General features: G+C 43.5%; 1 protein-coding gene across 1 annotated transcript; it reads right to left on the bottom strand.

Moving 5' to 3' along the window:
• Positions 1-261: 261 nt before the first annotated feature.
• Positions 262-22,743, bottom strand: LOC136114603 (ATP synthase subunit alpha, mitochondrial-like). The gene is made up of 12 exons (XM_065859994.1): positions 22,585-22,743; positions 21,459-21,537; positions 20,541-20,710; positions 7,628-7,801; positions 7,383-7,549; positions 7,090-7,238; positions 3,568-3,719; positions 3,216-3,440; positions 3,004-3,111; positions 1,555-1,699; positions 1,182-1,332; positions 262-464 (listed from the first exon to the last, which is right to left on the bottom strand). The coding sequence occupies exons 1-12, from the start codon at positions 22,642-22,644 to the stop codon at positions 383-385; spliced, it is 1,662 nt and encodes a 553-aa protein (XP_065716066.1). The 5' UTR covers positions 22,645-22,743; the 3' UTR covers positions 262-382.
• Between the last annotated feature and the right edge of the window lie 189 nt (positions 22,744-22,932).

Below are 22,932 nucleotides of genomic sequence, written 5' to 3'. Positions count from 1 at the left end.
AGATCAGTTGTCTAGTGAAAAGGATAAAAACTGCAAGAGTAATCCTTACCTCTGTCACAATGGGAACTACAGTCTTAGCCACAGAATCCAACTGCTACCCCTATTCATTCTTGTACATGGAGTTTGATCCACCCAAGAGTTAAAATGCCTCCTGATTTTTCAGAATTCCTTTAGCAAGCATGTGTTCAGGGAAGTTTAACTCTGTGGTTTTAAAGGCAGCCAGAAAGGCAATAATTTAGAACAGAATATACAAGCCTTTTTACATGGAAACTTTTATTCTCATTGAAAACTCTACATTCAAGTTGCACATACTTTTAAGTCTTTGTTGGAGTTGGAGCATGGAATCACAAAAACAGCCTGGTCTGTTTAAACAGTTAAGACTTTATGCTTCAAAAGTAGCCAGGAAAGTTGTGACTATTTCCTTCAATTTAGTTTCTGTTTGGTCAGAGATCTTCCCTTCTGTCCTGTTGAAAGAGTTTAGTTAAACTTCTGATGCAGGAATAGATACACGGTCAATCCCTGACTAAAGAACAACTTTACAATGAACCTTCCAATTTTTAACAAAATTAGCATGAATTATTATTAATGAATTAACACATTTCTGTTTGATGCATGAAGTTATACCACTGAAACTAATGTAACATCCCTTCTAAAAAAGTCCTGTTTAAGAACTGAAGTTTGTCAACAAGTACTTTCAAAATGGTGGTACATAGTCCAACAAGGCTCTATTCTTCTATAGAGCTATGCCTCATAGATTGAGGGCACATGATTTTACTCATGACAAAACAATCTAATATCAGTTTACAGGACAGGACTACAGAAATACTCAAACCCCAACCATCCACTCAGCAGCAGGGAAGGAAGTCAGTAGCACTTAATCTACAGTTATGCAACAGTTTAAAGCTATCAAAAATATGGGAACTGACTAGATTTCAACATCAGATTAGGAGGGATCATTTTAAGCATCAGCTAGATTTCCTAAGTAAAGACTGGAGACAAGAAGCTGAGCTCTGGACAGCAGTGCAAGAACAATAGAAAGACTGATTTAAACTCCAGTTCTGGTACAAGCAGCCTAAGGCCTGATGTTCTAGGATACACTAAATTAACAGTTCAGTGACCATTATCTGCACTCCATCCATCAAATCAACAGCCTTGGGATGTAGTAAGATAAATTGTCATACCTGATTGTGGAAAGGAGGGCCTGGTGCTGGCTCAGTACATGAGCTAGGAAAGCATTCTCAAATTTAGTGATTTTGCTGGGCTCCAACTTGTCCAAGTGACCTCTTACACCAGCATAGATGACCGCAACCTGTTCCTCAATAGCCATGGGAACTGTATAAAAGAAAGCAGTCATGCCATTGGTAACTCCTACATCAGAACACATCAGTACTACAGAGTCCTTTGAAGATCAACTGCACATACACAACATAGTTCAAGTCAGTCTGCATTTACAATGTCCACAAAATGGACGTGGTAAATACTGCCACAAAGACAAATCTTGTTAGCACAAGAGACTAATGGGAAATGCAGACGTGTTATGTCCAAGACACTCACCATACTGTCCCTGTTTGAGAAGCTCTGTCAGACGTACACCACGGTTCAGTAGCTGTTGTGTGGCAGTATCCAAATCAGACCCAAACTGAGCAAAGGCAGCTACTTCACGATACTGAGCCAATTCCAGCTTCATGGTACCGGCCACCTACAAGACAAGATACAGGTCAGACTGAGTTTGACCACTTTTTAAATGAGTCTAGTAGTTTGTAGGTTATTTTCAGATGACAATTGTCACAAGTCAGCTTTGCCTTGCACATCAGTTAAGTGAATCTCAAGGCTCTGACAGATGATTATATGCATTTCTTTTTGACACTGTCTCTCACAACATCCTCATAGGTAAGCACAGGAAGTGTGGGTTGGATGAGTGCACAGTGGGGTGGACTGAGAACTGGTTGGATGGCAGAGCTCAGAGTCTGGTTTGAGGCCTGTAGTTAGTGGGGTGCCCCAGGGGTCAGTGTTCGGTCCAGTCCTGTTCAACCTGTTCATCAATGACATGGATGAAGAGACTGAGTGCACCCTCAAGCAAATTTGCTGATGATACCAAACTGGGAGGAAGGGCTGACACACCAGAAGGTCTGCTGCATTCAGTGAGACCTGGACAGGTTGGAGGGCTGGGCAGAGAAGAACCTAATGACACTCCAAGGCAAGTGTAGGGTCCTGCACCTGGGGAGGAATAATCCCAGGCACCAGTACAGGTTGGGGGTGGACCTGGTGGAAAGCAGCACTGCTGAAAAGAACCTGTGAGTTCTGGTGGACAACAGGTTGACTATGAGTCAACAATGTGCCCTTGTGGGCCCAATGACAGAATGAGAGGCAACGGACACAGACTGAAGTATAGGAGGTTCCATCTGAATAAGAGGAGAAACTTCTTTACTTTGAAGGTGACAGAGCACTGGAACAGGCTGCCCAGAGAGGTGGTGGGGTCTCCTTCTCTGGAGACGTTCAAAACCTGCCTGAACACATTCCTGTGTGATCTGCTCTGGTGAACTTGCTTTAGCAGGTGGCTTGGACTAGATGATCTCCAGAGGTCCCCTCCAACCCCAAGCATTCTGTGATTCTGTCTGCTTGGCCTTTTACCATAAGCGTGCTATTCCTCCCTAAAATGGTGACACTTGATATTAAAACCTCTCTAATTCCATATCTGGACTAAAAGCATGGGGTTGAGAGCAGTCTCTATTTCTAGTTAGATCTGCACCCAGTTCAGCATACTGAAACTTAACAGCCTTACATCTTTATGCAGATACTATTTTTGTTTCTCCCTTCCTCTCTCAGCAGACAATGGAAATATCAAAAAGATCCCCAAAGTTTGTTCTTTTATAATTTCATAATGCTAAGGAATCCAAAGCTTTATTCCCTCTCTATTCGCAACTCTTTAAAGTGAAATGGTTTGGAAAGCCTACACACTACTCGTCTCTAGTGTGAGAGGAGGAGCAGCAGTTTCATGCTTACCTGCTTCATAGCCCTAGTCTGAGCAGCAGAACCAACACGAGACACAGACAGACCAACATTGATGGCTGGACGGATACCTTTGTAGAACAACTCAGTTTCCAAGAAAATCTGTAGGAGAAAATTGTTTTATTATCTTGGTCAGAAGCCTGGAAGCCTCCTCAGAGACCTGTCCATAAGTCACACAGAAATACTGGCACATGAAGAAGTCCTACCTGTCCATCAGTGATAGAGATGACATTGGTTGGAATGTAAGCAGACACATCACCAGCCTGAGTTTCAATAACAGGCAAGGCAGTCAGAGAGCCACCTCCAAAGGAATCATTCATTTTGGCTGCTCTCTCCAGCAGGCGAGAGTGCAGGTAGAACACATCACCTGGGTAGGCTTCACGACCAGGTGGACGACGCAGCAGTAGAGACATCTGACGGTAAGCAACAGCCTGTGTAGTATAAAGAAAGCTCTCAGACTTCAGTAGCTCATTTAAAACTTTGAGTTTCTAAACCTGAGGTGATCTTACAGCTACAAACACCAATGCCAGACTATGGGGCCTATAAACGTTTCCTGACCTGTTTGGATAAGTCATCGTAGATGATTAACGCATGTTTTCCATTGTCTCTGAAGTATTCCCCCATGGAGCAGCCTGAATAGGGAGCCAGATACTGAAGGGGTGCTGCATCGGATGCTGTGGCAGACACCACAATAGTGTACTTCATGGCATCTGGAAAGAATTGAAGACACACCACTGAGTATATTACCTCATCATGCCTGTAATCAGCGAATACAACACACATGTGAAGTACTAGTTGCTAAAGCAAGCCCAGGCAGCATCACTACATTGTTACAGGAAAGAACACTGTAGTAAATTAACACATCTGTTAGCTCAACTAACTCAAGACATTTCAAGAGCAAGTTCATGGTAGCTAATGTCTAACACTTGCAGACTTCTTTCCTGTTTAAAATGAAGTTAAAGCTTTCACTAATACACACTTTGGCTGTAGAAGGAGCTCAGTCTGCAAGTCTGTGATTTCCTGGTTTCTGCAAGGAGATACTATATTTCATAGTCCCAAACAAATTATTGTTATTAAAATGCGTGGGGGAATTCTTGATAGGTATGACTCTGCTTGACTACCAGACAAGAGGTGATGTGCCTGATCTCTTGCAAGCTCTATCACATATGCAGCCTTGTTCAACGAGATCACTGTTTCTGAAAAGAAAGTCTATGTTTGGGCAGTAAAGTGTCTTCACTAAACTTGCAACTACCATTCACACCGACTTGCATAGATATGAAACAAATGCAAAGTCCCATAAATACTTGTAGGCCATAGCTTGTCATCAGGCCTGCCTGACTGCTAAGATGAAGCTCTCAACTCTGCTGAAAATAAAAACAAACAAACAAACAAACAAACCAAACCCAGCTCCCTCAGCCTTTCCTCACATGGTAGATGCTCCACTCCCTTAATCATCTTTGTGGCTCTGTGCTGGACTCTCTCCAGCAGTTCCCTGTCCTTCTTGAACTGAGAGGCCCAGAACTGGACACAATATTCCAAATGCAGTCTCACCAGGGCAGAGTAGAGGAGGAGGAGAACCTCTCTCGACCTACTAACCACCCCCCTTCTAATACACCCCAGGATGTCATCGGCCTTCTTGGCCACAAGGGCACAGTGCTGGCTCATGGTCATCCTGCTGTCCACCAAGACCCCCAGGTCCCTTTCCCCTACAGTGATCTCTAATAGGTCATTCCCCAACTTATACTGGAACCTGGGGTTATTCCTGCCCAGATGCAAGACTCTACACTTGCCCTTGTTATATTTCATTAAATTTTTCCCTGCCCAACTCTCCAGCCTGTCCAGGTCCCGCTGGATGGCAGCACAGCCTTCTGGCGTGTCAGCCACTCCTCCCAGCTTGGTGTCATCAGCAAACTTGCTGAGAGTGCACTCTATTCCCTCATCCTAGTCATTGATGAACATATCGAATAATATAGGCCCCAGTACTGACCCTTGAGTCACTCCACTAGATACAGGCCTCCAACTGGACTCTGCCCCATTGACCACGACTCTCTGGCTTCTTCCCTTCAGCCAGTTCGCAGTCCACCTCACTACCCAATCATCCAAACCATGCTTCCTCAGTTCAGCTGTGAGGATGCTGTGGGAGACTGTGCCAAATGCTTTACTGAAGTCAAGGTAGACCACATCTACCGCTCTGCCATCATCCATCCACCTCATTATGTCTTCATAAAAGGCTATGAGTTTGGTGAAGCACGACTTCTCCTTGGTGAGGCCATGTTGACTGCCCCTAATGACCCTCTTATCCTTGATATGCCTTGAGATGGCACCAAGGAGAAGTTGTTCCATCACTTTCCCAGGGATGGAGGTGAGGCTGATCGGTCTATAGTTACCCGGGTCCTCGTCTTGCCCTTTTTGAAGACTGGAGTGACATTTACTTTCCTCCAGTCCTCAGGCACCTCTCCCGTTCCCCAAGACTTGGCAAAGATGATGGAGAGTGGTTCAGCAATGACCTCAGCCATCCCCCTCAGCACCTGTGGGTACATCCCATCAGAACCCATGGATTTATGGATGTCCAGATTGCTTAATTGCTCCCTAACCCAGGCCTCATCAACTAAGGAAATCTCCTCCATTGTCCTGACTTCCTCTGGGGCCCCAGGGGTACGGGGCTCTTCAGAACAGCCTCCAGCAGAGTAGACAGAGACAAAGAAGGCATTCAGTAACTCTGCCTTCTCTGTATCTTCTGTCACCAGGGCACCCACCTCATTCATCAGTGGGCCTACATTGCCTCTGGTGTTAGTTTTATCTGCCATGTATTTCAAGAAGCTCTTTCTGTTGTCCTTGACCCCCCTCGCCAGGTTTAATTCTAAGAAGGCCTTAGTTTTCCTAGTTGCCTCCCTACATCCTCTGACAACAGCCTTATATTCTTCCCAAGTGGCCAGCCCCTCCTTCCATGATCTGTAAACTCTCCTCTTCCACTTGAGCTTGCCCAGCAGTTCCCTGTTTAACCACGCAGGTCTCCTGGTTCCCTTCCTTGACTTCCTATGTGTCGGGATGCTCTGATCTTGAGCTTGGTAGAAGCAATCCCTGAATACTAATCAGCTGTCTTGGGCCCCTTTACCTTGAAGCAGCTTTGTCCATGGATTTCCCCTAGTATTGTTTGAAAAGGCCAAAGTTTGCCCAGCTGAAGTCCAGGGTTACAATTCTGCTTGCTATTCTGTTCCTGCCACATGAGATTCTGAACTTCACTATTTCATGGTCACTGCAAACAAGGCAGCCCTCAACATTTACCACTTCAACCAGACCCTCCTTGTTAGTGAGGATGAGGTCCAGCAGTGCACCTCTTCTAGTCGGCTCCTCCATCATTTGCATCAGAAAGTTATTGTCAAGGCACTGGAGGAACCTCCTAGACTGTGGCTGGCTGGCTGGCTGGCTGGCTTAGTCCTTCCAGCAAACATCAGGGTGGTTAAAATCCCCCACAACAACCAGGGCCTATGATTGTGAGGCTGCTCTCAGCTGACTGTAGAAGGCCTCATCTACTTCCTCACCCTGATCTGGTGTCCTGTAATCTGGTGGCTTGTCATCAGGCCTGCCTGACTGCTAAGATGAAGCTCTCAACTCTGCTGAAAATAAAAACAAACAAACAAACAAACAAACCCCAAACCAAAACAAACAAACAAACAAACCAACACAACAAATTCAGCAGTTTTGGGGCCTCATACTAGTCTTCTAATGTATTGTAGCAAAAAGGATTTTTTTTCCCCAGATACCTAGAAAGATTTCTCGTCCACATAAAAAAAAAAAAAACAAAACAACAAACAAACAACAAAAAAAACAACCAAACAAAAAAAAAAAAAAACAAACAAAAAAAACAAACACACAACCACCACAACACACACACCACACAAAACAAAAACATACCACCAAAGAACCCCAACAACATGCACCGCCAAACAACAAGTAGTTCACTCATTTAATAAGAGCTCTGTCTATACTTGCAGATAGGAGAGGTCATAGTAGTATTCAGTATTATGAAAACAGGATGTCATAAGTTGGCAGGCTCAACCACCTTCAAAAAATCTGTACCTGCATCAGTGAGCCTCTTCACCAGCTGAGCAACAGTAGATCTCTTCTGACCAATTGCAACATAGATACAATACAGCTTCTTTTTCTCATCTGTTCCATCATTAAATCGTTTCTGGTTGATTATTGTGTCAATTGCAATTGAAGTTTTCCTGTGTAACACAGAGATTGGTAAATTAAGCTGCCTACAGTTCTCCCAACCTCTACGCAGTTTTGTGTTCAGCTTTGTACATCGGCACATGCTGTACTCTAGTCTCTGTTTAAGGAAACATTTTTAGCTTGGCCACTTAACTTACCCAGTCTGCCTATCACCAATGATCAGCTCACGCTGGCCACGACCAATTGGCACCAAACTATCCACAGCCTTAATACCAGTCTGCATGGGTTCACGCACAGAGATTCTGGGAATAATCCCAGGGGCCTTTAAGCCAACTCTTCGACGCATCTTAGATGTAATAGGACCCTTAAAAGAGAGGAAACAATCTGTTGCAGTCTGTATCACAGATACAAGCAGAGGTAGTAAACACCTAGTTACACTTACCTTCCCATCAATTGGATTGCCCAGGGCATCTACAACACGGCCCAGCAGCTCTTCGCCAACTGGAACATCCACAATGGCACCAGTCCTCTTTACAACATCCCCTTCCTTGATCAGTCTGTCATTACCAAACACGACAACACCAACATTGTCAGGCTCCAAATTCAAGGACATACCCTAGGACAAAGATCACATCATCCTGAGAAAATCCACACTGATATTTATTAAAATTTTGACAGTTTAATACTGATGTGATTATTCTACAGCGTAAAACACACGACATAATCTACCTCAATCTTATTTGAAACAATAGTTGATGTTCTGCTTTTACGTACAATGCATGTATGTTCTTCCATACTGGTTAGAGAACCTGCCTAAGCCTTCAGCTTACTACATAATTATACTTGCAGCAGTCTAGCGTTCAGTCATTTATCTCTCTAAAAAGACCAGAAAGGATAAGCAGGGTTCAAATACAACATTTCTCTCTTGCCTAAGAATTGGACAAGGGAAAAGCACTGGATTCTTTGCTGCCTAAGGCAAGTTAGGTTATTAAAAATACTGGAAGAGCTGTTGCAGTACACTCAGAACAATCAGACAGCTTTTTAACTCTAGTCTACTCTTAGAACTATAAGAAGTCCGCAAACTGCACACTGTTTTGGAGCAAAGGATCTATTAATTAGCAGTAAACAGAAAAGCCAGCCTGAAAAAAAAGAAATCCAATGCTAGACTACTTCTTATATTTCCTGGATGAAGACAAAACTTAAATGTTGGCGAAGAATCAGAAATTGATACTGAGAGCAGTGTTACAAATGCAAAGAATGTTTGGGTTTTTGTAGTATTATTTCAACTAGTTACTACATATTAAAGTTACAAAAGTGAGAAGTTGAAGTTAGGTTAAAGAGAAGTTGAAGTTAGGTTAAAGAGAATCACAGAATGTTAGGGATTGGAAGGGACCTCAAAAGATCATCTAGTCCAATCCCCCTGCTGGAGCAGGAACACCTAGATGAGGCTACACAGGAATGTGTCCAGGCGGGTTTTGAACGTCTCCAGAGAAGAAGACTCCACAACCCCCCTAGGCAGCCTGTTGCAGCGTTCTGTGACCCTCACTTGTTGGAGCAAATAAAGGACCCTGCACTCCGATTCAATGTGAATCACGCTAGAGCCATCTATTACAGAAACAAGCCTCCTTATATATGCAACTATTCTTTGATCACACGTCCACGCTCCAATCATGCATTCACTAATTGGATATCATCTATGTTCACGAGCTGTCCACACGCTGGAGTCTCACTGCTGATAGGTCCGTTGATTTACGTCATGTTGAGGCCCTGTTATTGTAGAACTGCCTCCCTCCCACGGCAGGTCCTGTTTTCAGCTTTCTGAGGCGGCCTTGAAATTCCTTTGGGCCTGGATAGTTCATTAACAAATCTCCATCTAATAGAAACCCATCCACACTCACTGAGAATAAGTTTCTTCTCAAATTTAAGTGGAACCTCTTGTGCTCCAGTTTGAACCCATTACCCCTTGCTATTTTGTTCCTGCCACACGAGATCCTGAACTCCACCATTTCATGGTCACTGCAACCAAGGCAGCCCTCAACCTTTACCGCTTCAACCAGACCCTCCTTGTTAGTGAGGATGAGATCCAGCAGTGCACCTCTCCTAGTCGGCTCCTCCACCATTTGCATCAGAAAGTTATCATCAAGGCACTAGAGGAACCTCCTAGACTGCGGCTGGCCGGCCGAGTAGTCCTTCCAGCAAACATCAGGGTAGTTAAAATCCCCCACCACAACCAGGGCCTGTGACTACGAGGCTGCTATCAGCTGCCTGTAGAAGGCCTCATCAACTTCCTCACCCTGATCTGGTGGCCTGTAATAGACGCTCACAACAGTACCACCCCTGCCAGCCTGCCCCTTAATTCTCACCCACAGACTCTCAACTTGCTCCTCATCCGTGCCTGGACAGTACTCAATACGCTGTAGTTGCTCTCTCATGTAAAGAGCAACTCCACCACCTCACCTGGCTGGCCTGTTGTCCTGGTTTTGTTAAAAAACAGGTTTCTCTTTCAGTGAATTTGCCTGTCAGCTAAAGCCTTCATATTAGCTGCATTTTCCTGGAAAACCAGATACATGTTTTGGTAAACATAGCAATGGAATGCGAGGTTATTGGTAAGAACGGATGCATCTCTCTTGAGAGGGTCAACGAGAAACAGGTGACCAGAAACTGACCAACGGAGTATAACATCCCATTCACGTGAGTACTTCATATAAAACTGGGAGATCATGAGGATCTCGTCCCTTTTCCTTATGGTCGACATTAGGAGAGGACCTTGCTAGTCGTCCCTGCGAACTGAGGCCTACTGACAGACTGAATCCAGTTCCGGTTGGCTGCAGAGTCCAGTCCAAGACTTCGGGTGCCAGCCTTTCATCTACTGGAGCAGTTGCTGGGACTTTCAAGATTGTTTTTTTGTATTTTGTATTATTTTCTCTATTCTTATTAGTAGCATTAGTAAAACATTTTTAATTTTTCCAACTCTCTTCTCTCTGTCTTTCTTTCCCTCCCAATCGCCTGTCCTTAGTGGGAAGGGGGGAGAGGGAGGGGCTGAAGGGGGAAGGGGGGGACAGGTGGTTAATTATACATCTGCCACGGTTTTATTGTCACCCCACAATCAAAACCTTGACACCTGTCTTTCCTGAAAAGGATATAGCCATCCATGACCACATTCCAGTCGTGTGAGCTGTCCCACCATGTCTCTGTAATTGCCACCAGGTCATAATCTCCTGCCCAAACACAGGTTTCTAACTCCTCCTGCTTATTCCCCATGCTGCGTGCATTGGTGTACAGGCATTTCAGGGAGCGAGCTGAGCACCGTGATTTCACTCTAGGAGTGTGGGAGGCCTCCTGGTCTTCATCAATTCTAGAATGCTGGCCCAGAGATGCAAGCCCAGCTACAACCCCATCCCCCTTCAAATCTAGTTTAAAGCTCTCCAAATGAGCCCTGCTAATTCCTGTCCCAGCATACTTTTGCCCCTGCGAGATAAACCTTTCCCACGTATCACTATCTGCACTGGTGTCTTATAAAACCAGCTGTTATCAAAGAATCCAAAGCCCTGCCTGTAGCACCAGTCCTGTAGGCAAGCATTTATGGACTGAATTTTTCTATTCCCTCCCATGTCGTCATCCAAAAACCGAACGAGGGAAGAGAAAATCACTCGAGCCCTGACTCTTTCACGATCCGTCCCAAGGCCTTGAAATCTTTCTTCATTCCCCTCAGACTGCAGGATGCAGCTTCCTCCCCATCTGTCTGGAAGATCAGCAGTGGGTAGTAGTCCGTTGGCTGCACCAGGTTGGGGAGCGTCCTGGTCATTTAGTCTGCCAGGGAGAAAGTGCTGAAACTCAGGCACAGTGTGATTGTGTCCCTGTGGTAATCCAGAGAGGTTAGTAAAACACAGATCACAGCAGACCTTTCTGGGAATTTAAAAGGTTAAGTGAAAAATCCTCAATAATTTTGGCATGTGTTGTATCAAATATGATGCTTCAGCCATTTGGGAATCAGCATGTTTCCTGTGCTGATTATTTCATTAATGACTTTAAATGCTATGAAGCTGCCTGAAAAAAAAAAAAAAAACAAACCACATTGATTTAAAATATCTGTTTAAGTCTTGTACATTTGCAGTTTTTGTATGTTGCTAAAGAAAGGTGGTTTCTTGTAATCGTTTGAAGATTTTGACTCAGAAGATATGCATTTTACAGTGTTCTTTCCAACAAGGAGTACATTTTTTATATTAATTTATGTAAACAACAATATGCAAACTATTCAGATTTCAATTTTTACCCTTGAACTTAAAATATGATTCATGCCTTTTTGGTGAAGGGTTTTATATGCCTTTATTTAGAATTTGCCTTATGATGTACGTGAAATATACAATTCCATCAAAAATGAAATTCAATCAAATTATTTTACTGATTCAAGACTATTTTCTTAAAAGCTTTGGATATGGGTAAAAGTAAATTCTTTCAAAATGTTTAGAGCATTTAAATCCACTTTAGTAAAAGTGTTTACTGCAGTTAGTTAATTGAACTGAATTTTTATTATTTTCTCTGTGTTTCAAGAATTTAAAACTAGGAAATTGGGTCATGCTGGGCCAGGTGGGCGTGCCCAGCCTTACACAGACACCAAAATACAAGTCCTATTAGGCCTTGTGGCATAGTGGCTGTGTGCAGGAAAAGTCAGGACAGAGGCAGGAGGCTCAAGGTGGTGAGGATGCCATGGAGGAGAAGCTCCAGTGGGTAACAGTGGGGCTAGGCTGTGGGTCTCATGATGCGGGGTTTTTGCTCATGGAGGTGGCAGTGCCCCCTTTCTAGGGCAGCTTTAGGCTGGGTCTGGCTGACCCTCACCCACCCAGGGGCTCCTCCCTGCTGGCCCAGAGCCTGGCAAGGGGATGCTGGGCAGGGCGGGTGCTGTGGAAGGTATCAGTGTGGAGTTGGCTCCAGTTTGTTATCAGAGCCTCCATCCTTCTCTCCTGAGAGCTTCCGTTTAAGTCCTTATAGGCGAGGCATCCGAGGGTTTGTGACGAAAGTTATGCTGGGCCCTGGCAATTGTCACTCTGCTTGGTTGGTGCTCAGGTGTCTGTGGTTTAAGAGTAGAAATAACCCTGTGTTGTTTTTTTGCCCCTTTAAACATTGTGAGACAGGCAAGAGATGGTCGCTGGGTGGGTTTTGCAGGAGTAAAGTCTGTGTTCACCCACTTCATCCTCTGCTACCTATTATGTAACAGCCTGAGCTCACTGACCTTTAAGTATAAGCTTACAACTGGTTTAAAATGCTAAATTATGAAGATCTTGAGTGTCTGAAGTTTTTGTATTTCAAATCTCTGTCTAAGAAGCCATTGAAGGAGGAATGTTGTTTTTCCAACTGTGGATCTGAGGCCTGACCCAGCAGATGGGGGACTGAGGGATATCTGGCTATCAGAACTTGAATGTAAAACAGTCTCTTTGCACTAATCTTGGAATCTTTCCTTAGCTCAGCCACAGAGAAATGGCAGCTGATGACACCAAACTGGGAGGAGTGGCTGACATACCAGAAGTCTGTGCTGCCATTCAGCGAGACCTGGACAGGCTGGAGAGTTGGGGGGGGAATTTAATGAAATATAACAAGGGCAAGTGTAGAGTCCTGCATCTGGGCAGGAACAACCCCAGGTTCCAGTATAGGTTGGGAATTTACATATTAGAGAGCAGTGTAGAGGGAAGGGACCTGGGGGTCCTGGTGGACAGCAGGATGACCATGAGCCAGCACTGTGCCCTTGTGGGTAGTAAGGCCAATGGCATCCTGGGGTGTATTAGAAGGGGGGTGGTTAGTAGGTCGAGAGAGGTTCTCCTCCTCCTCTACTCTGCCCTGGTGAGACTGCATTTGGAATATTGTGTCCAGTTCTGGGCCTCTCAGTTCAAGAAGGACAGGGAACTGCTGGAGAGAGTCTACCACAGAGCCACAAAGATGATTAAGGGAGTGGAGCATCTACCGTGTGAGGAAAGGCTGAGGGAGCTGGGTCTCTTTAGCTTGGAGAAGAGGAGACTGAGGGGTGACCTCATTAATGTTTATAAATATGTAAAGGGTGAGTGTCAGGAGGATGGAGCCAGGCTCTTCTCGGTGGCAACTAATGATAGGACAAGGGGCAATGGGTACAAACTGGAACACAGAGCAAAGAGCAAGTTTTATTTTAGTTACCTCTACTGAGGGATCTCTGAAGTAGCACCTAAGCTCCCATGCCGAGTTAACACAAGCGTGCACGCAGGCGCTGCAGCAGTTCATCCCTGCTAGAAGATCACTGGGCCTGTTGAGCTAACCTGTATTTGAGGCTTCAGACAGGCACACCCTCTCGCTCTTTCTCACAACAAAGCAGGAATCTCAGACATAGTGATAAGGTGCCTGGAGTTTCTCACAGGCCTATGTTATCTAACACAGAGGTTCTACTCATCAAGCACACAAGGTCAGTAAAACAATTAGTGTGATGTATGTGCTTTTTCTACACCACAACTGCAAGTCACTTAAGCCTATTTACATTTAACTAACCTCCTCACCAATCTTCTGCTATATTCCCATACATTCCACCCCCTCGCTCACGTGACTTGCTTCTGCTGGGGCTGACAAAGCCAGAGTTGTTCATTTGGGCTTGTGAGGTGTAGCACAGAGCAATTTACAGGGGCACACAATAAACACATACAGAAAAAGGAAAAAAAAAATTTCTACAACAATGCATAATTTCTACCGGAGCTACCGGGAACGGTGGGGGTGGGAAGGGGTGGAACTTATCTAAAGAAGAGGGTATTATATTATCTACATGAAAGTTGCTTTTTAAGAAGCAGGGTATTAGCCTTCTGCAATTGACTTTACGAAGGACATTACTATGGGGAAAAGCACTACCCAAAGATCCAAAGAAACAACTGAACTGTTAACAACATGGCACTTGTTGCTAGAGACTTTAAGAGGATTATAAAAGCAACAGGAACAGGCAGAGACAGTGAAGAGGGGTGGCTTCCCTGGACTAGATTTGGAAAAACAAAAAAGTGCACTGTTCCAAATCCCGAACCCCCCTGTTACTAATGATTCTCCAGCACCATTCAAGTCCGTGTTACCTGATGACTCGGATGAAGATGAGGGTTTGCAGCATTTTCTTGAAAAGTTAAACAAAAGAGGAGCACGTGTACGTGTTGCCCCGAGATCAGATAAAAACCATGAAAGACTCAAGCAAAATTAGACCCATGCAATGTAACAGTTCTAGATCATTTAGGACAGAATGATGGGGATTCGTTGAAAGGGGTGGGTATCCCCCAACTCTTGGAAGAGACACTAATTGGCACACCACAGTTACAGGCGCTATTAGTCTCTGAAACCCTGAGGCAATCAACGGACCTTGCATATCAAGCTGTGATAAAGGTGCCTGAAACCGACAAAGCAGCCAAATAATTTACAACTATTAATCAGGGTCCCAAAGAGAATTACATGCAATTTATTGACCATTTTCAAGAGGCCATCAATAAGGAGGTTCAAAACTTAGAAGCTAAGAACACACTAGTGTTGAAATCAGCAGTAGAGAATGCTAATGTTTGCTGTCAACGTGTTATCTGCGGGTTTTACAGTACATATTATGTGCTTCTCTGTATTGCCTTTCTGAAAATCAAGCATCTTGTCAGGAATGTGAGTTAATTGTTTTACTGGTTGTTGTTAGAATTCCTTCTTTGTGGTATAAGTACACCATAAAACCTTCTCCCTACTTTTCCCACTTGCGCTGCAAGCAGCCCTGTGCTCCCCCTCCCTCCCTCTTCTCATGGCTTTTACTTACAAGATGGGGTTGGAAACAACTGTTTTCAGTTGTGTTCCTAAGAAATCAGTATTGGCAGGTGTGTTAGAACATAGGAAAGCACTTGGAAATATGAGGAAGGAAGATCTTGTGAAATATTATGGTCAGTAGTGGCTGCTGTGTCAGTTAGATGAATGGGAAAAGTGTCCGAAGGATAGAACCTTGAAGTATAACAGTTTGTTGCAATTAATGTTGTTTTTAAGGTGAGAAGAGTAGGACAAAATAAATCTCTACAAGAGATCATTAGATCATTACAGACAGTTTTACAAGCGGAATGGTTTGAACTTCAACAAGCTGAGAGAGAGTTAACTGATAACACACAGGTCAGAAAACTTGCTGAAGTCTGCAAGATGCTTTCCTTATTAACCTGTTTTCTTTGTGGGTATCTGTTTAAGCATGTTGCAGTTTTGGTAGGTCTTTGTTGTATGGTATAGGGAGTTCACAGACTGCTAGATCATGAGAATCCATGGACTCAAAATGTGCATTTTGCGATAATACAGAAGACCATGAGTAATTTAGTTCTTTACTGTGTGAATGTGATAGTAAAATTTTGTGTGTAATAACTTTTTTCTTTCTAGCATGCTAGCTTTTTTCCAATATCCAGACTTGCGCAACTCTGTAATAGGCTGTGTCTCATCTAGATGTACTAAATTTGGCTCTTTTGTATGCACACCAAGTAAAGAATCCTGGTTTTGAGATAACATTTGTATCACCCCAGATGAGACACTATTAAAAGCCTTGCACAGTCCAGCTTGTTGTGGCGGCGGGGGGGCAGGTGATGATTGGACTGCAGTGCGCACTGACCTGTTTTGTCAGGGAGACCCAGCGGTACCTCTGTCTGGCTGAGCAGTAGGCAGTTCAAAGATGCAATTCAAAAATGAGAGATTGTCTTAAATTAGTGTAACTGTGATCTATCTGCATATTTGAACTTGGTATTTGGTTTTCATATCTGAGCTCAGTATTTTAATTTGCATATTTCTATTTGGTACCAAAAGAATTTTGTTTGGGGAGATAATTACAAAATGGGAACCGGTTCCACTGCTAAACTTTCACTGCTAAAATTCCACCTTGGTCCCCCTTAGGATGCATCCTTGCCCATTAGAATAATTGCTTATATTGTTAGCTAGTAATTTTGAGACCAGAAAAGAATTTAAATTGTTAAAACTGGTTTGCAAAAAAAAAAAAAAAAAAAAAAAAAAAAAAATAAAAAAAAGAGAGAGAGAAAAAAGATGCTATGATGAACTTGCTATTGTATGAGGTTGTATTTAAAAGTTGCTAGAATATGAACTGATTTGGAATCTAGGAAAATGGAATAATGCATTGATGCTTAATATACTGTGTTTTGACATCTGTAAATTGTAAAAGGTAAATGGGGCTGAGGAATGTAACAACTGTTGAGCTAATTGGAATTGTGTATAAAACTCAGCTCATTGTAACCAAGGAGTTTGCCAGAGCCTCCCACTTCATACCAGCAATTACACCAGCTGCGTGGCCTTGGTACATCTGAACTGCAGCAAGAAGAAAAAGAACAAAGAAAAAAAAAGGGAAAAACCTGGTTGCCCGCTGCTAAGCAGAGAAAGGGGGGCTTTACTCCCCCCACTCTGTCTTTTTTTTTCTGGAGTATTGTCATCCATCCTTGTTGTGGCACTGTGTTGCTTCTCGGCTTTGTATCAGGGGCTGCTAGTGTTGCTTATTTTTGCTTCTGTCTTGTTTCCTAGGTTTTGACACATGTGGGGAGAGAGCTCATCATTTTCCCTCCTTGCTGAAGTCAGTCTTTTCACACTGGTCAGCTTTTGGGGGTCAGAATGCTCAGTGCTTCTCTGGGTCAGAATGGTACTAATTTGGGTGTGGAGTGCAGCCAGGTTGGTTTGATGTGGAGTTCGAACTGATTTGTTTTCATGCTGGGCTGGAGATCCTGCCATCTCAGATGGGGGCGATAGGGAGGTTTTATTTCCCCCTCCAGCAATGTTACTGCTAGAGAACTGTAATACTACATCAAGGAGTCTGAGAGTGAAATTTAAAAGCATTACCAGTGGGTTCACAGCTCTAATGGAGCCGGGAAATTAAATCAATTTTTTTTTTTTTTTTTTTTTTAATAGACTTATTCTGTGGTAACTAGTTTTAAGAGACTTCTTAGTAAATTCTCCATGCTAGTTTTTGAGGTCATGGGAGAGAACGAAAGAAAGGTCGTTTTTTGAGACCAATAGAATGCCAAATCTGGAACAAAGGTTTAATACATGAATTCTTGTAGTTGCCAGAAAGTCCTATACCTCTCTTGGGTTAGGATTTGTTAAATAAATTGTAAGCTCAAATAACATTTTCTGAGAATTCTGTTTAGTTGCATGTCCCACAAGAAGCTGCTTGGATGGTGCAGATCTGTTTGTGCAAGTGAGGAATCTCCAAGGAAATTTCGAATGCTGTATTTCCACTAGTATTAACAGCCAATGTTTCGATAAAGCAAATACTACACTGATAGATTTGAAACAGGACTTCGATCCAGTAAGGGAAAACAATATCCAATAAATACGACAGCCAAAATGGAGTTTGAAACTTTGAGGAATAAATTTATGACAACCTTACAGGCTGACTGCATTCGATTGGACTTGCAGATTTGTCTATGAAATAACCTGTGGCTACTGCGGGACAGTATGATGAGATTGCTAGCAGACTGATATACCAACTGTTATATACCAATTGTCACTCTGATCAAGAAAATGCAGGGAATGAATTTAAGTCTTAATAGGCCATGATCCTTTTGTCATATATGTACCATTTGTGAAATTTAATTTTGATTTTTTGTTTGTAATCTATGTCTTTGTAAATTGCACTAGCTGGTTTTCTGAACAGCACAGCTTTTGGCATGCCTAAATGCTGCAGAACCTGCAAGTCTTTAACATCAGGTCATAGGGCATACTTGTATTTGGTCTGATCCTACATACTTGCACAGATTTTGTTGATGGTTCTGGGAAGTCTCAAAAAGCTGTAGTGGTCTGGCGTGAAGATAACAATTGGCATAATTCTGTAAAAATTATTGAAGGTTCAACCCAATTAGCAGAACTTGGCACAGCTTTACATTACTTAGAGCTTTTTAAGGAGGAACCTCTAAATTTGATTTGTGATTCTGAGTACATAGTCAAGGTCCAATGCATCTGATTCTGAATTGTATTTTTTTTTTTTCAAACAAAAAGGGGGAGAAGTAGGGCAAACAGCACAAACCCAATTGTCAAAAGCATTTTATGTAATGAATCACTTATATCTAAGTGGTGCAGCCCAAATTTGCCCTGTGCTGAAACACTTTGCAAGTATGACCCAAAACCATGCTAAATCAGAAAGAACCTACATTAGTTATGGTCAAATCACTAGTTAATGGTCAATGGAAAAGGCCACCTCAATTGATAACCTGGGGGAGAGGCTATACTTGTGTCTTTACAGATCAAGGGCCGCAATGGTTGCCGGCACAAAATGTGAAACCTGTGTTATCTTCCTCACAACTATTGCTGCACCTACTGCGTTTTGGATGCCTGCACAGACAAAGACTAACATGTGGATTACTTTAGCCAACACAACTGACCAGAACTCTATATGCCTAGCTATGGCATCTCCAGAAAACCCGTTCCACACATGCTTGGTTGGCATCCCCCTTGACGACTACAGCAGCATCACACAACTGTTTCAAAATAGCAGTTGGTGCAAAGGCATTGCAACAAACTGTAATAATAACAACATGACACTATGGATTAATTGCCTCGCGGAAGCAGATATTGAACCACAAGAACTTGAATTGCTGGGATCTGTGCCCATGGACGCTTGTATCCAGCTGGTTTGTGAAAAGTGTCAGGACAATATATGTGAACATGAATGGATAAAACTGCAAAATGTTAATGCTACCCTTGACAACTACAGAAATGAAACTCGTTGGTGCAATGCCTCGCAGAAGAATCCAAGGGGTGTCGTTGATAATGTGGGACAGCGACCCCAAAACCTCCTGTATGGTGTATTCTTGATCCGTGGAGATATAGCCTAGCCCGGAATTCCTTCTAATGCTGTTGGAGGACTGTGTATTTTGGGACGATTAACTCTCTTAACACCCAATGTATCTATGATAATAGATCACAGAAGAGCAAGACGGGGAAAAACACTTTTTGCATGTATATGAGTCAAAATGTGATGATAATGTACATCTTTGGGGATCAGGGTTAAGGGTTTTAGGATCTCTTGTACCTGGTGTTGGCACAGCTAAAGCTTTAAATACTTGAGAAAAATTAGGATGCTGGCTAGTTAAGCAAACTAACAGAACTTCTAAGGCTTTAAGTGGACTTTTGTTAGATGTAGATTCTGTAAGACATGCTACACTGCAGAACAGAGCCGCAATAGACTTTGTTATTAGCTCAAGGACACAGGTGTGAAGATTTTGATGGGATTCATTAAATAAACTGCTTAGTGGTTGGGGGTTTTTAGGATGGTTGTTATCAGTAGTGAAAACGGGACTGACTGTTTTGATGATTGTTGTGGTTGTGTTACTAATGTTGCCATGCATGATTTCTCTGCTGCAAAGGGCCCTGCAGCAGACAATGAAGGCAATTTTTTTAGCACAAATACAAAAACGGGGAATTGTGGGGGACTACTGTGGGTCCTTGGATCCCCTGATGGAGGGCATGGGAACAGAAATTAGCCTTGAAGATATGAAGGCCTACCCATGAGAAAGATGGGAGTAAAGGAGTATCCGGAGATATTAAGGATGTACCCGTGAGAGAGAAGGGAGTAGAAGAGTAACATCGATAATAGCAAAAATAGCCAAGGAGATGTTACTGCTGTAACTTGTAACCAATAGTGAAAAGACACATGAATTGGTAAAACTGTATAAAAATGCACTTGTGGCAATAAATGGCATCTACTACTTTCATCCTGGAAGAACTTGGTCTATGTCGTTTGTCCATCTCAGGCGCAACAGTTGCTGCAGTCTTTTTGAGACAAGCTCTCTTTCTGGAGGAGACCATGGTCGGCAGCAGTCTGGGACACTGGCAGTAGGTGAGAGGGTCTAACAAGCAAGGAGGGACCACCTCTGTGCCCTACTGCACGAGCTACCACACCCACTGCTGCAGCACAGTATGGGTGGTACTCACCTGCGACTTCACAAGCTGGTTGCCCCTCCCAGCACCACTCATCACTGCCCTCTCAGAGGCTTTTTCAAGGTGAGGGGGCTGGGGCTGTGATCGCTGTCACCGTGGTAACGCCCACACCATGTCAGCTGCTCTCGCAAGGGCTGCTGGGGGCTTCCAGGTCTCGAAATCAAAACCACAGGGATCAAAAAAATAAATTAAAAAAAAGCTTCTCTGTACCTCAAGATTTCACTCAATCGGCACTGGCCGAGCTGGCTCCGATCAGCTGACTTCGGAAACTGCGTGCTAGTATCGGATTTCAACCGAAGTTAATGAGAAGAAAAAAACTTCAAGTCTGTAAAAGGTCCATATGGGTACCTCCAAGCATAGTCTCATGTTCTCCTTAAAAAAAGTCTTCTTTATATTTCTAGGCTAAACAAGCTGCTTCAGTGAAAGCTTACCTTCAGTCCAGAAGAGAACTCAACCATTTCTTCTGCTTGGACATTTCTTAGGCCGTACACACGGGCAATACCATCACCAATTGAAAGCACACGGCCTGTCTCCTCAAGTTCAGCAGAGGTGTCAGCTCCCATAATACGTTCCTCAAGAATAGAGGATACTTCAGCAGTACCTGGAAAGAGATGTTTCAAACCAGATTTAGCACATTAAGGCACAGTATGAACTCAATAAGTTTGTCTTGAATTCAGAAGCCAAGGTACCCTTTCTCAGGTATGCCGCAAGGTCTAGCAAGCAACACTCTTCCTTACATATGATGCATAAGATAATTAACAACTTCTGTATTCACAGCAAATAAAAGCAGCTTCAACTCATCATTACAAGCCAGCTTCAATCAAAACATTGATGGCTGTTTAGTTATCAGTTTCCTTCAGTATGTCCTACATTATTTGCAGTCTCTCTCTCTAGAAAGCAATTAGATAAAATAGATTACCTTAGCTCAGAAGAAACATACATGCTAGCTCTGCCTGCAGAGCACTTACTTAGACTGAAGGCATCAAAACATCCTGTCAACTGATTTGTAATCCCAGATGCAAATATATTTAGAGGAACTCAATACATCTAAGGAGCAAACTGTTCGATATAAACTATAAAAATGTATTCTCCATCTTCCTCCAATTCGTTTGGAAATGTGCCTGCAATAACTTATTATTTCCCCAGCTAGAAAACAGTAACACCGTGAAACTGTTATTTCTTAATAATATGTTTAATCACCCTAAACCACTTCAAAAATTGTGCATGAACCACTACCAAAAATACAGCTGTGCAGTGCCACTGCCTTCTCTAAACACCAAGATGCTGGCAGCAAAAACAGTTATCCTCAAGGACACACTCTTTTATATAAAGACCTTTCTCAGACTCACCAGTTTTCTGAAAACATGCTTTGGAGACATGGATGTTTCTTGTAGCAACACACGCTGCACCCGGGGTGTTTCTGGAAATCTAAAATTGTTTCAGTAACAATGAGATTTTCTCAATCATTCAAAAAATGTTGAGATAACACACTGAAATTTTTGTTCATAATCTTATATATTTAATGTGTCTCAGTTTTGAGTTGAGCTCCACAGCATTCCATTCACACACTGTAGTTATGGAATCATGTCCAGCACTACTAAGCAAAGACAGATGATAAGAGAGAGTGCTCTAAATTACTTGCTGTATTTTTCTGCATTTCACTGATGTCATCATCACAGCACCACAGCAGCTCCCAAAGCAACATCCCCCTCTCATTCACCACCTTTGCTCTGAACATCAAAAGCTTAGGGAATAAAGAAATCAGTGTACCCTTTATGGCACTACACAAGGGAGAAATAAGATTGTGTTTTCTAAGGGTTGATCTTTCTAAGAAAAATCTAACTGCAGAATTTCTGAAATATGGTTAAAACATATACAAGACCAGAAACAAAACAAAAAAAAACCCCACACAACAACAAAAAAACAAACAAACAACCAAACAAAAAATACTCAACAAAAGCCACAAACCTAGGATAACGAATGCATTAAATTATTATCATAGTATGGCCCCACAGCAGCGTTAATGGTATTCCCCTGAAAGCCTGGGCAGGCCTCTCCTCCATTCACCTTCACAAGGGACACTGGCCAGGAACAGATCCTGACAGGTCTCCACACCCTCGCTCTCCCCACAAATACGAGATAAAAATGCCACCTGGAAAATTCTTAACCCTAACTGGGATATAGCAGCTTTCAGACATTAACCTGAACCCCAACAGTGCATATCCGCATTCCCGAGGAAAGACACGCCGTCTCCTAGACCCCACCCCCACCCCTCAGGTGAGGGCACTCCCACTGCTCAACAGGTGGTCGGGCCCTGCTGTTACTCAGCGCTGAAGTGAGCCCCCCTTACACATAGCCACATATTCTCGAGAGCGGGAGGCCACGGTCCCTCAATGTCACCACGGCCTCCAAGATGGCGGCGACACCCACCCGAACCCCCCACTCCCCCGCCCAGGGAGAAGAAAGAGCGCTCACCAGGCCGGCCTGCCATGGCAAGAAGCGAGCGAGGGCGGCAGCCACACGAACGGAGAGCATGACAGCAGTGGCAGAGAGCAGCACCTCCTAATAAAACTGAAACACACAAAAGACGGTTGCTCTCTCTAGAAAATGGCGGCAGCGTGCTCCGCCCTTTTTGCCGGCGAGGTCACGCCCACGGCGCGGGGCGCAGACCAGAAGTGCTTCCCCCGCCACCACCGGCCACGTCAGGTGTCGTGGTTCCTTTCCTCTCTTTGCGGCTCTGAGCGATGAGAGAATATATAGATGTATGTGAATTAATTTTAAAAACCCGAAACGGTGCTTTTAGGAAAATACCCTGTTGCGGCA

This window comes from Patagioenas fasciata, chromosome W (genome assembly GCF_037038585.1).
Source record: "Patagioenas fasciata isolate bPatFas1 chromosome W, bPatFas1.hap1, whole genome shotgun sequence".
NCBI lineage: Eukaryota > Metazoa > Chordata > Aves > Columbiformes > Columbidae > Patagioenas > Patagioenas fasciata.
The sequence above is the reverse complement of the archived record's forward strand: the minus strand, read 5'-3'. Positions and strand labels throughout refer to the sequence as shown.

Coding starts and splice junctions, on each gene's coding strand:
- LOC136114603 (XM_065859994.1), bottom strand. CDS start 22,644: ATGCTCTCCGTTCGTGTGGCTGCCGCCCTCGCTCGCTTCTTGCCATGG. Junction 3,720..7,089: donor GAAGAGGCTCACTGATGCAG/GTACAGATTTTT, acceptor AATTCTTTCCAG/ATGCCATGAAGTACACTATT. Junction 1,700..3,003: donor AGACTAGGGCTATGAAGCAG/GTAAGCATGAAA, acceptor CTTGTCTTGTAG/GTGGCCGGTACCATGAAGCT.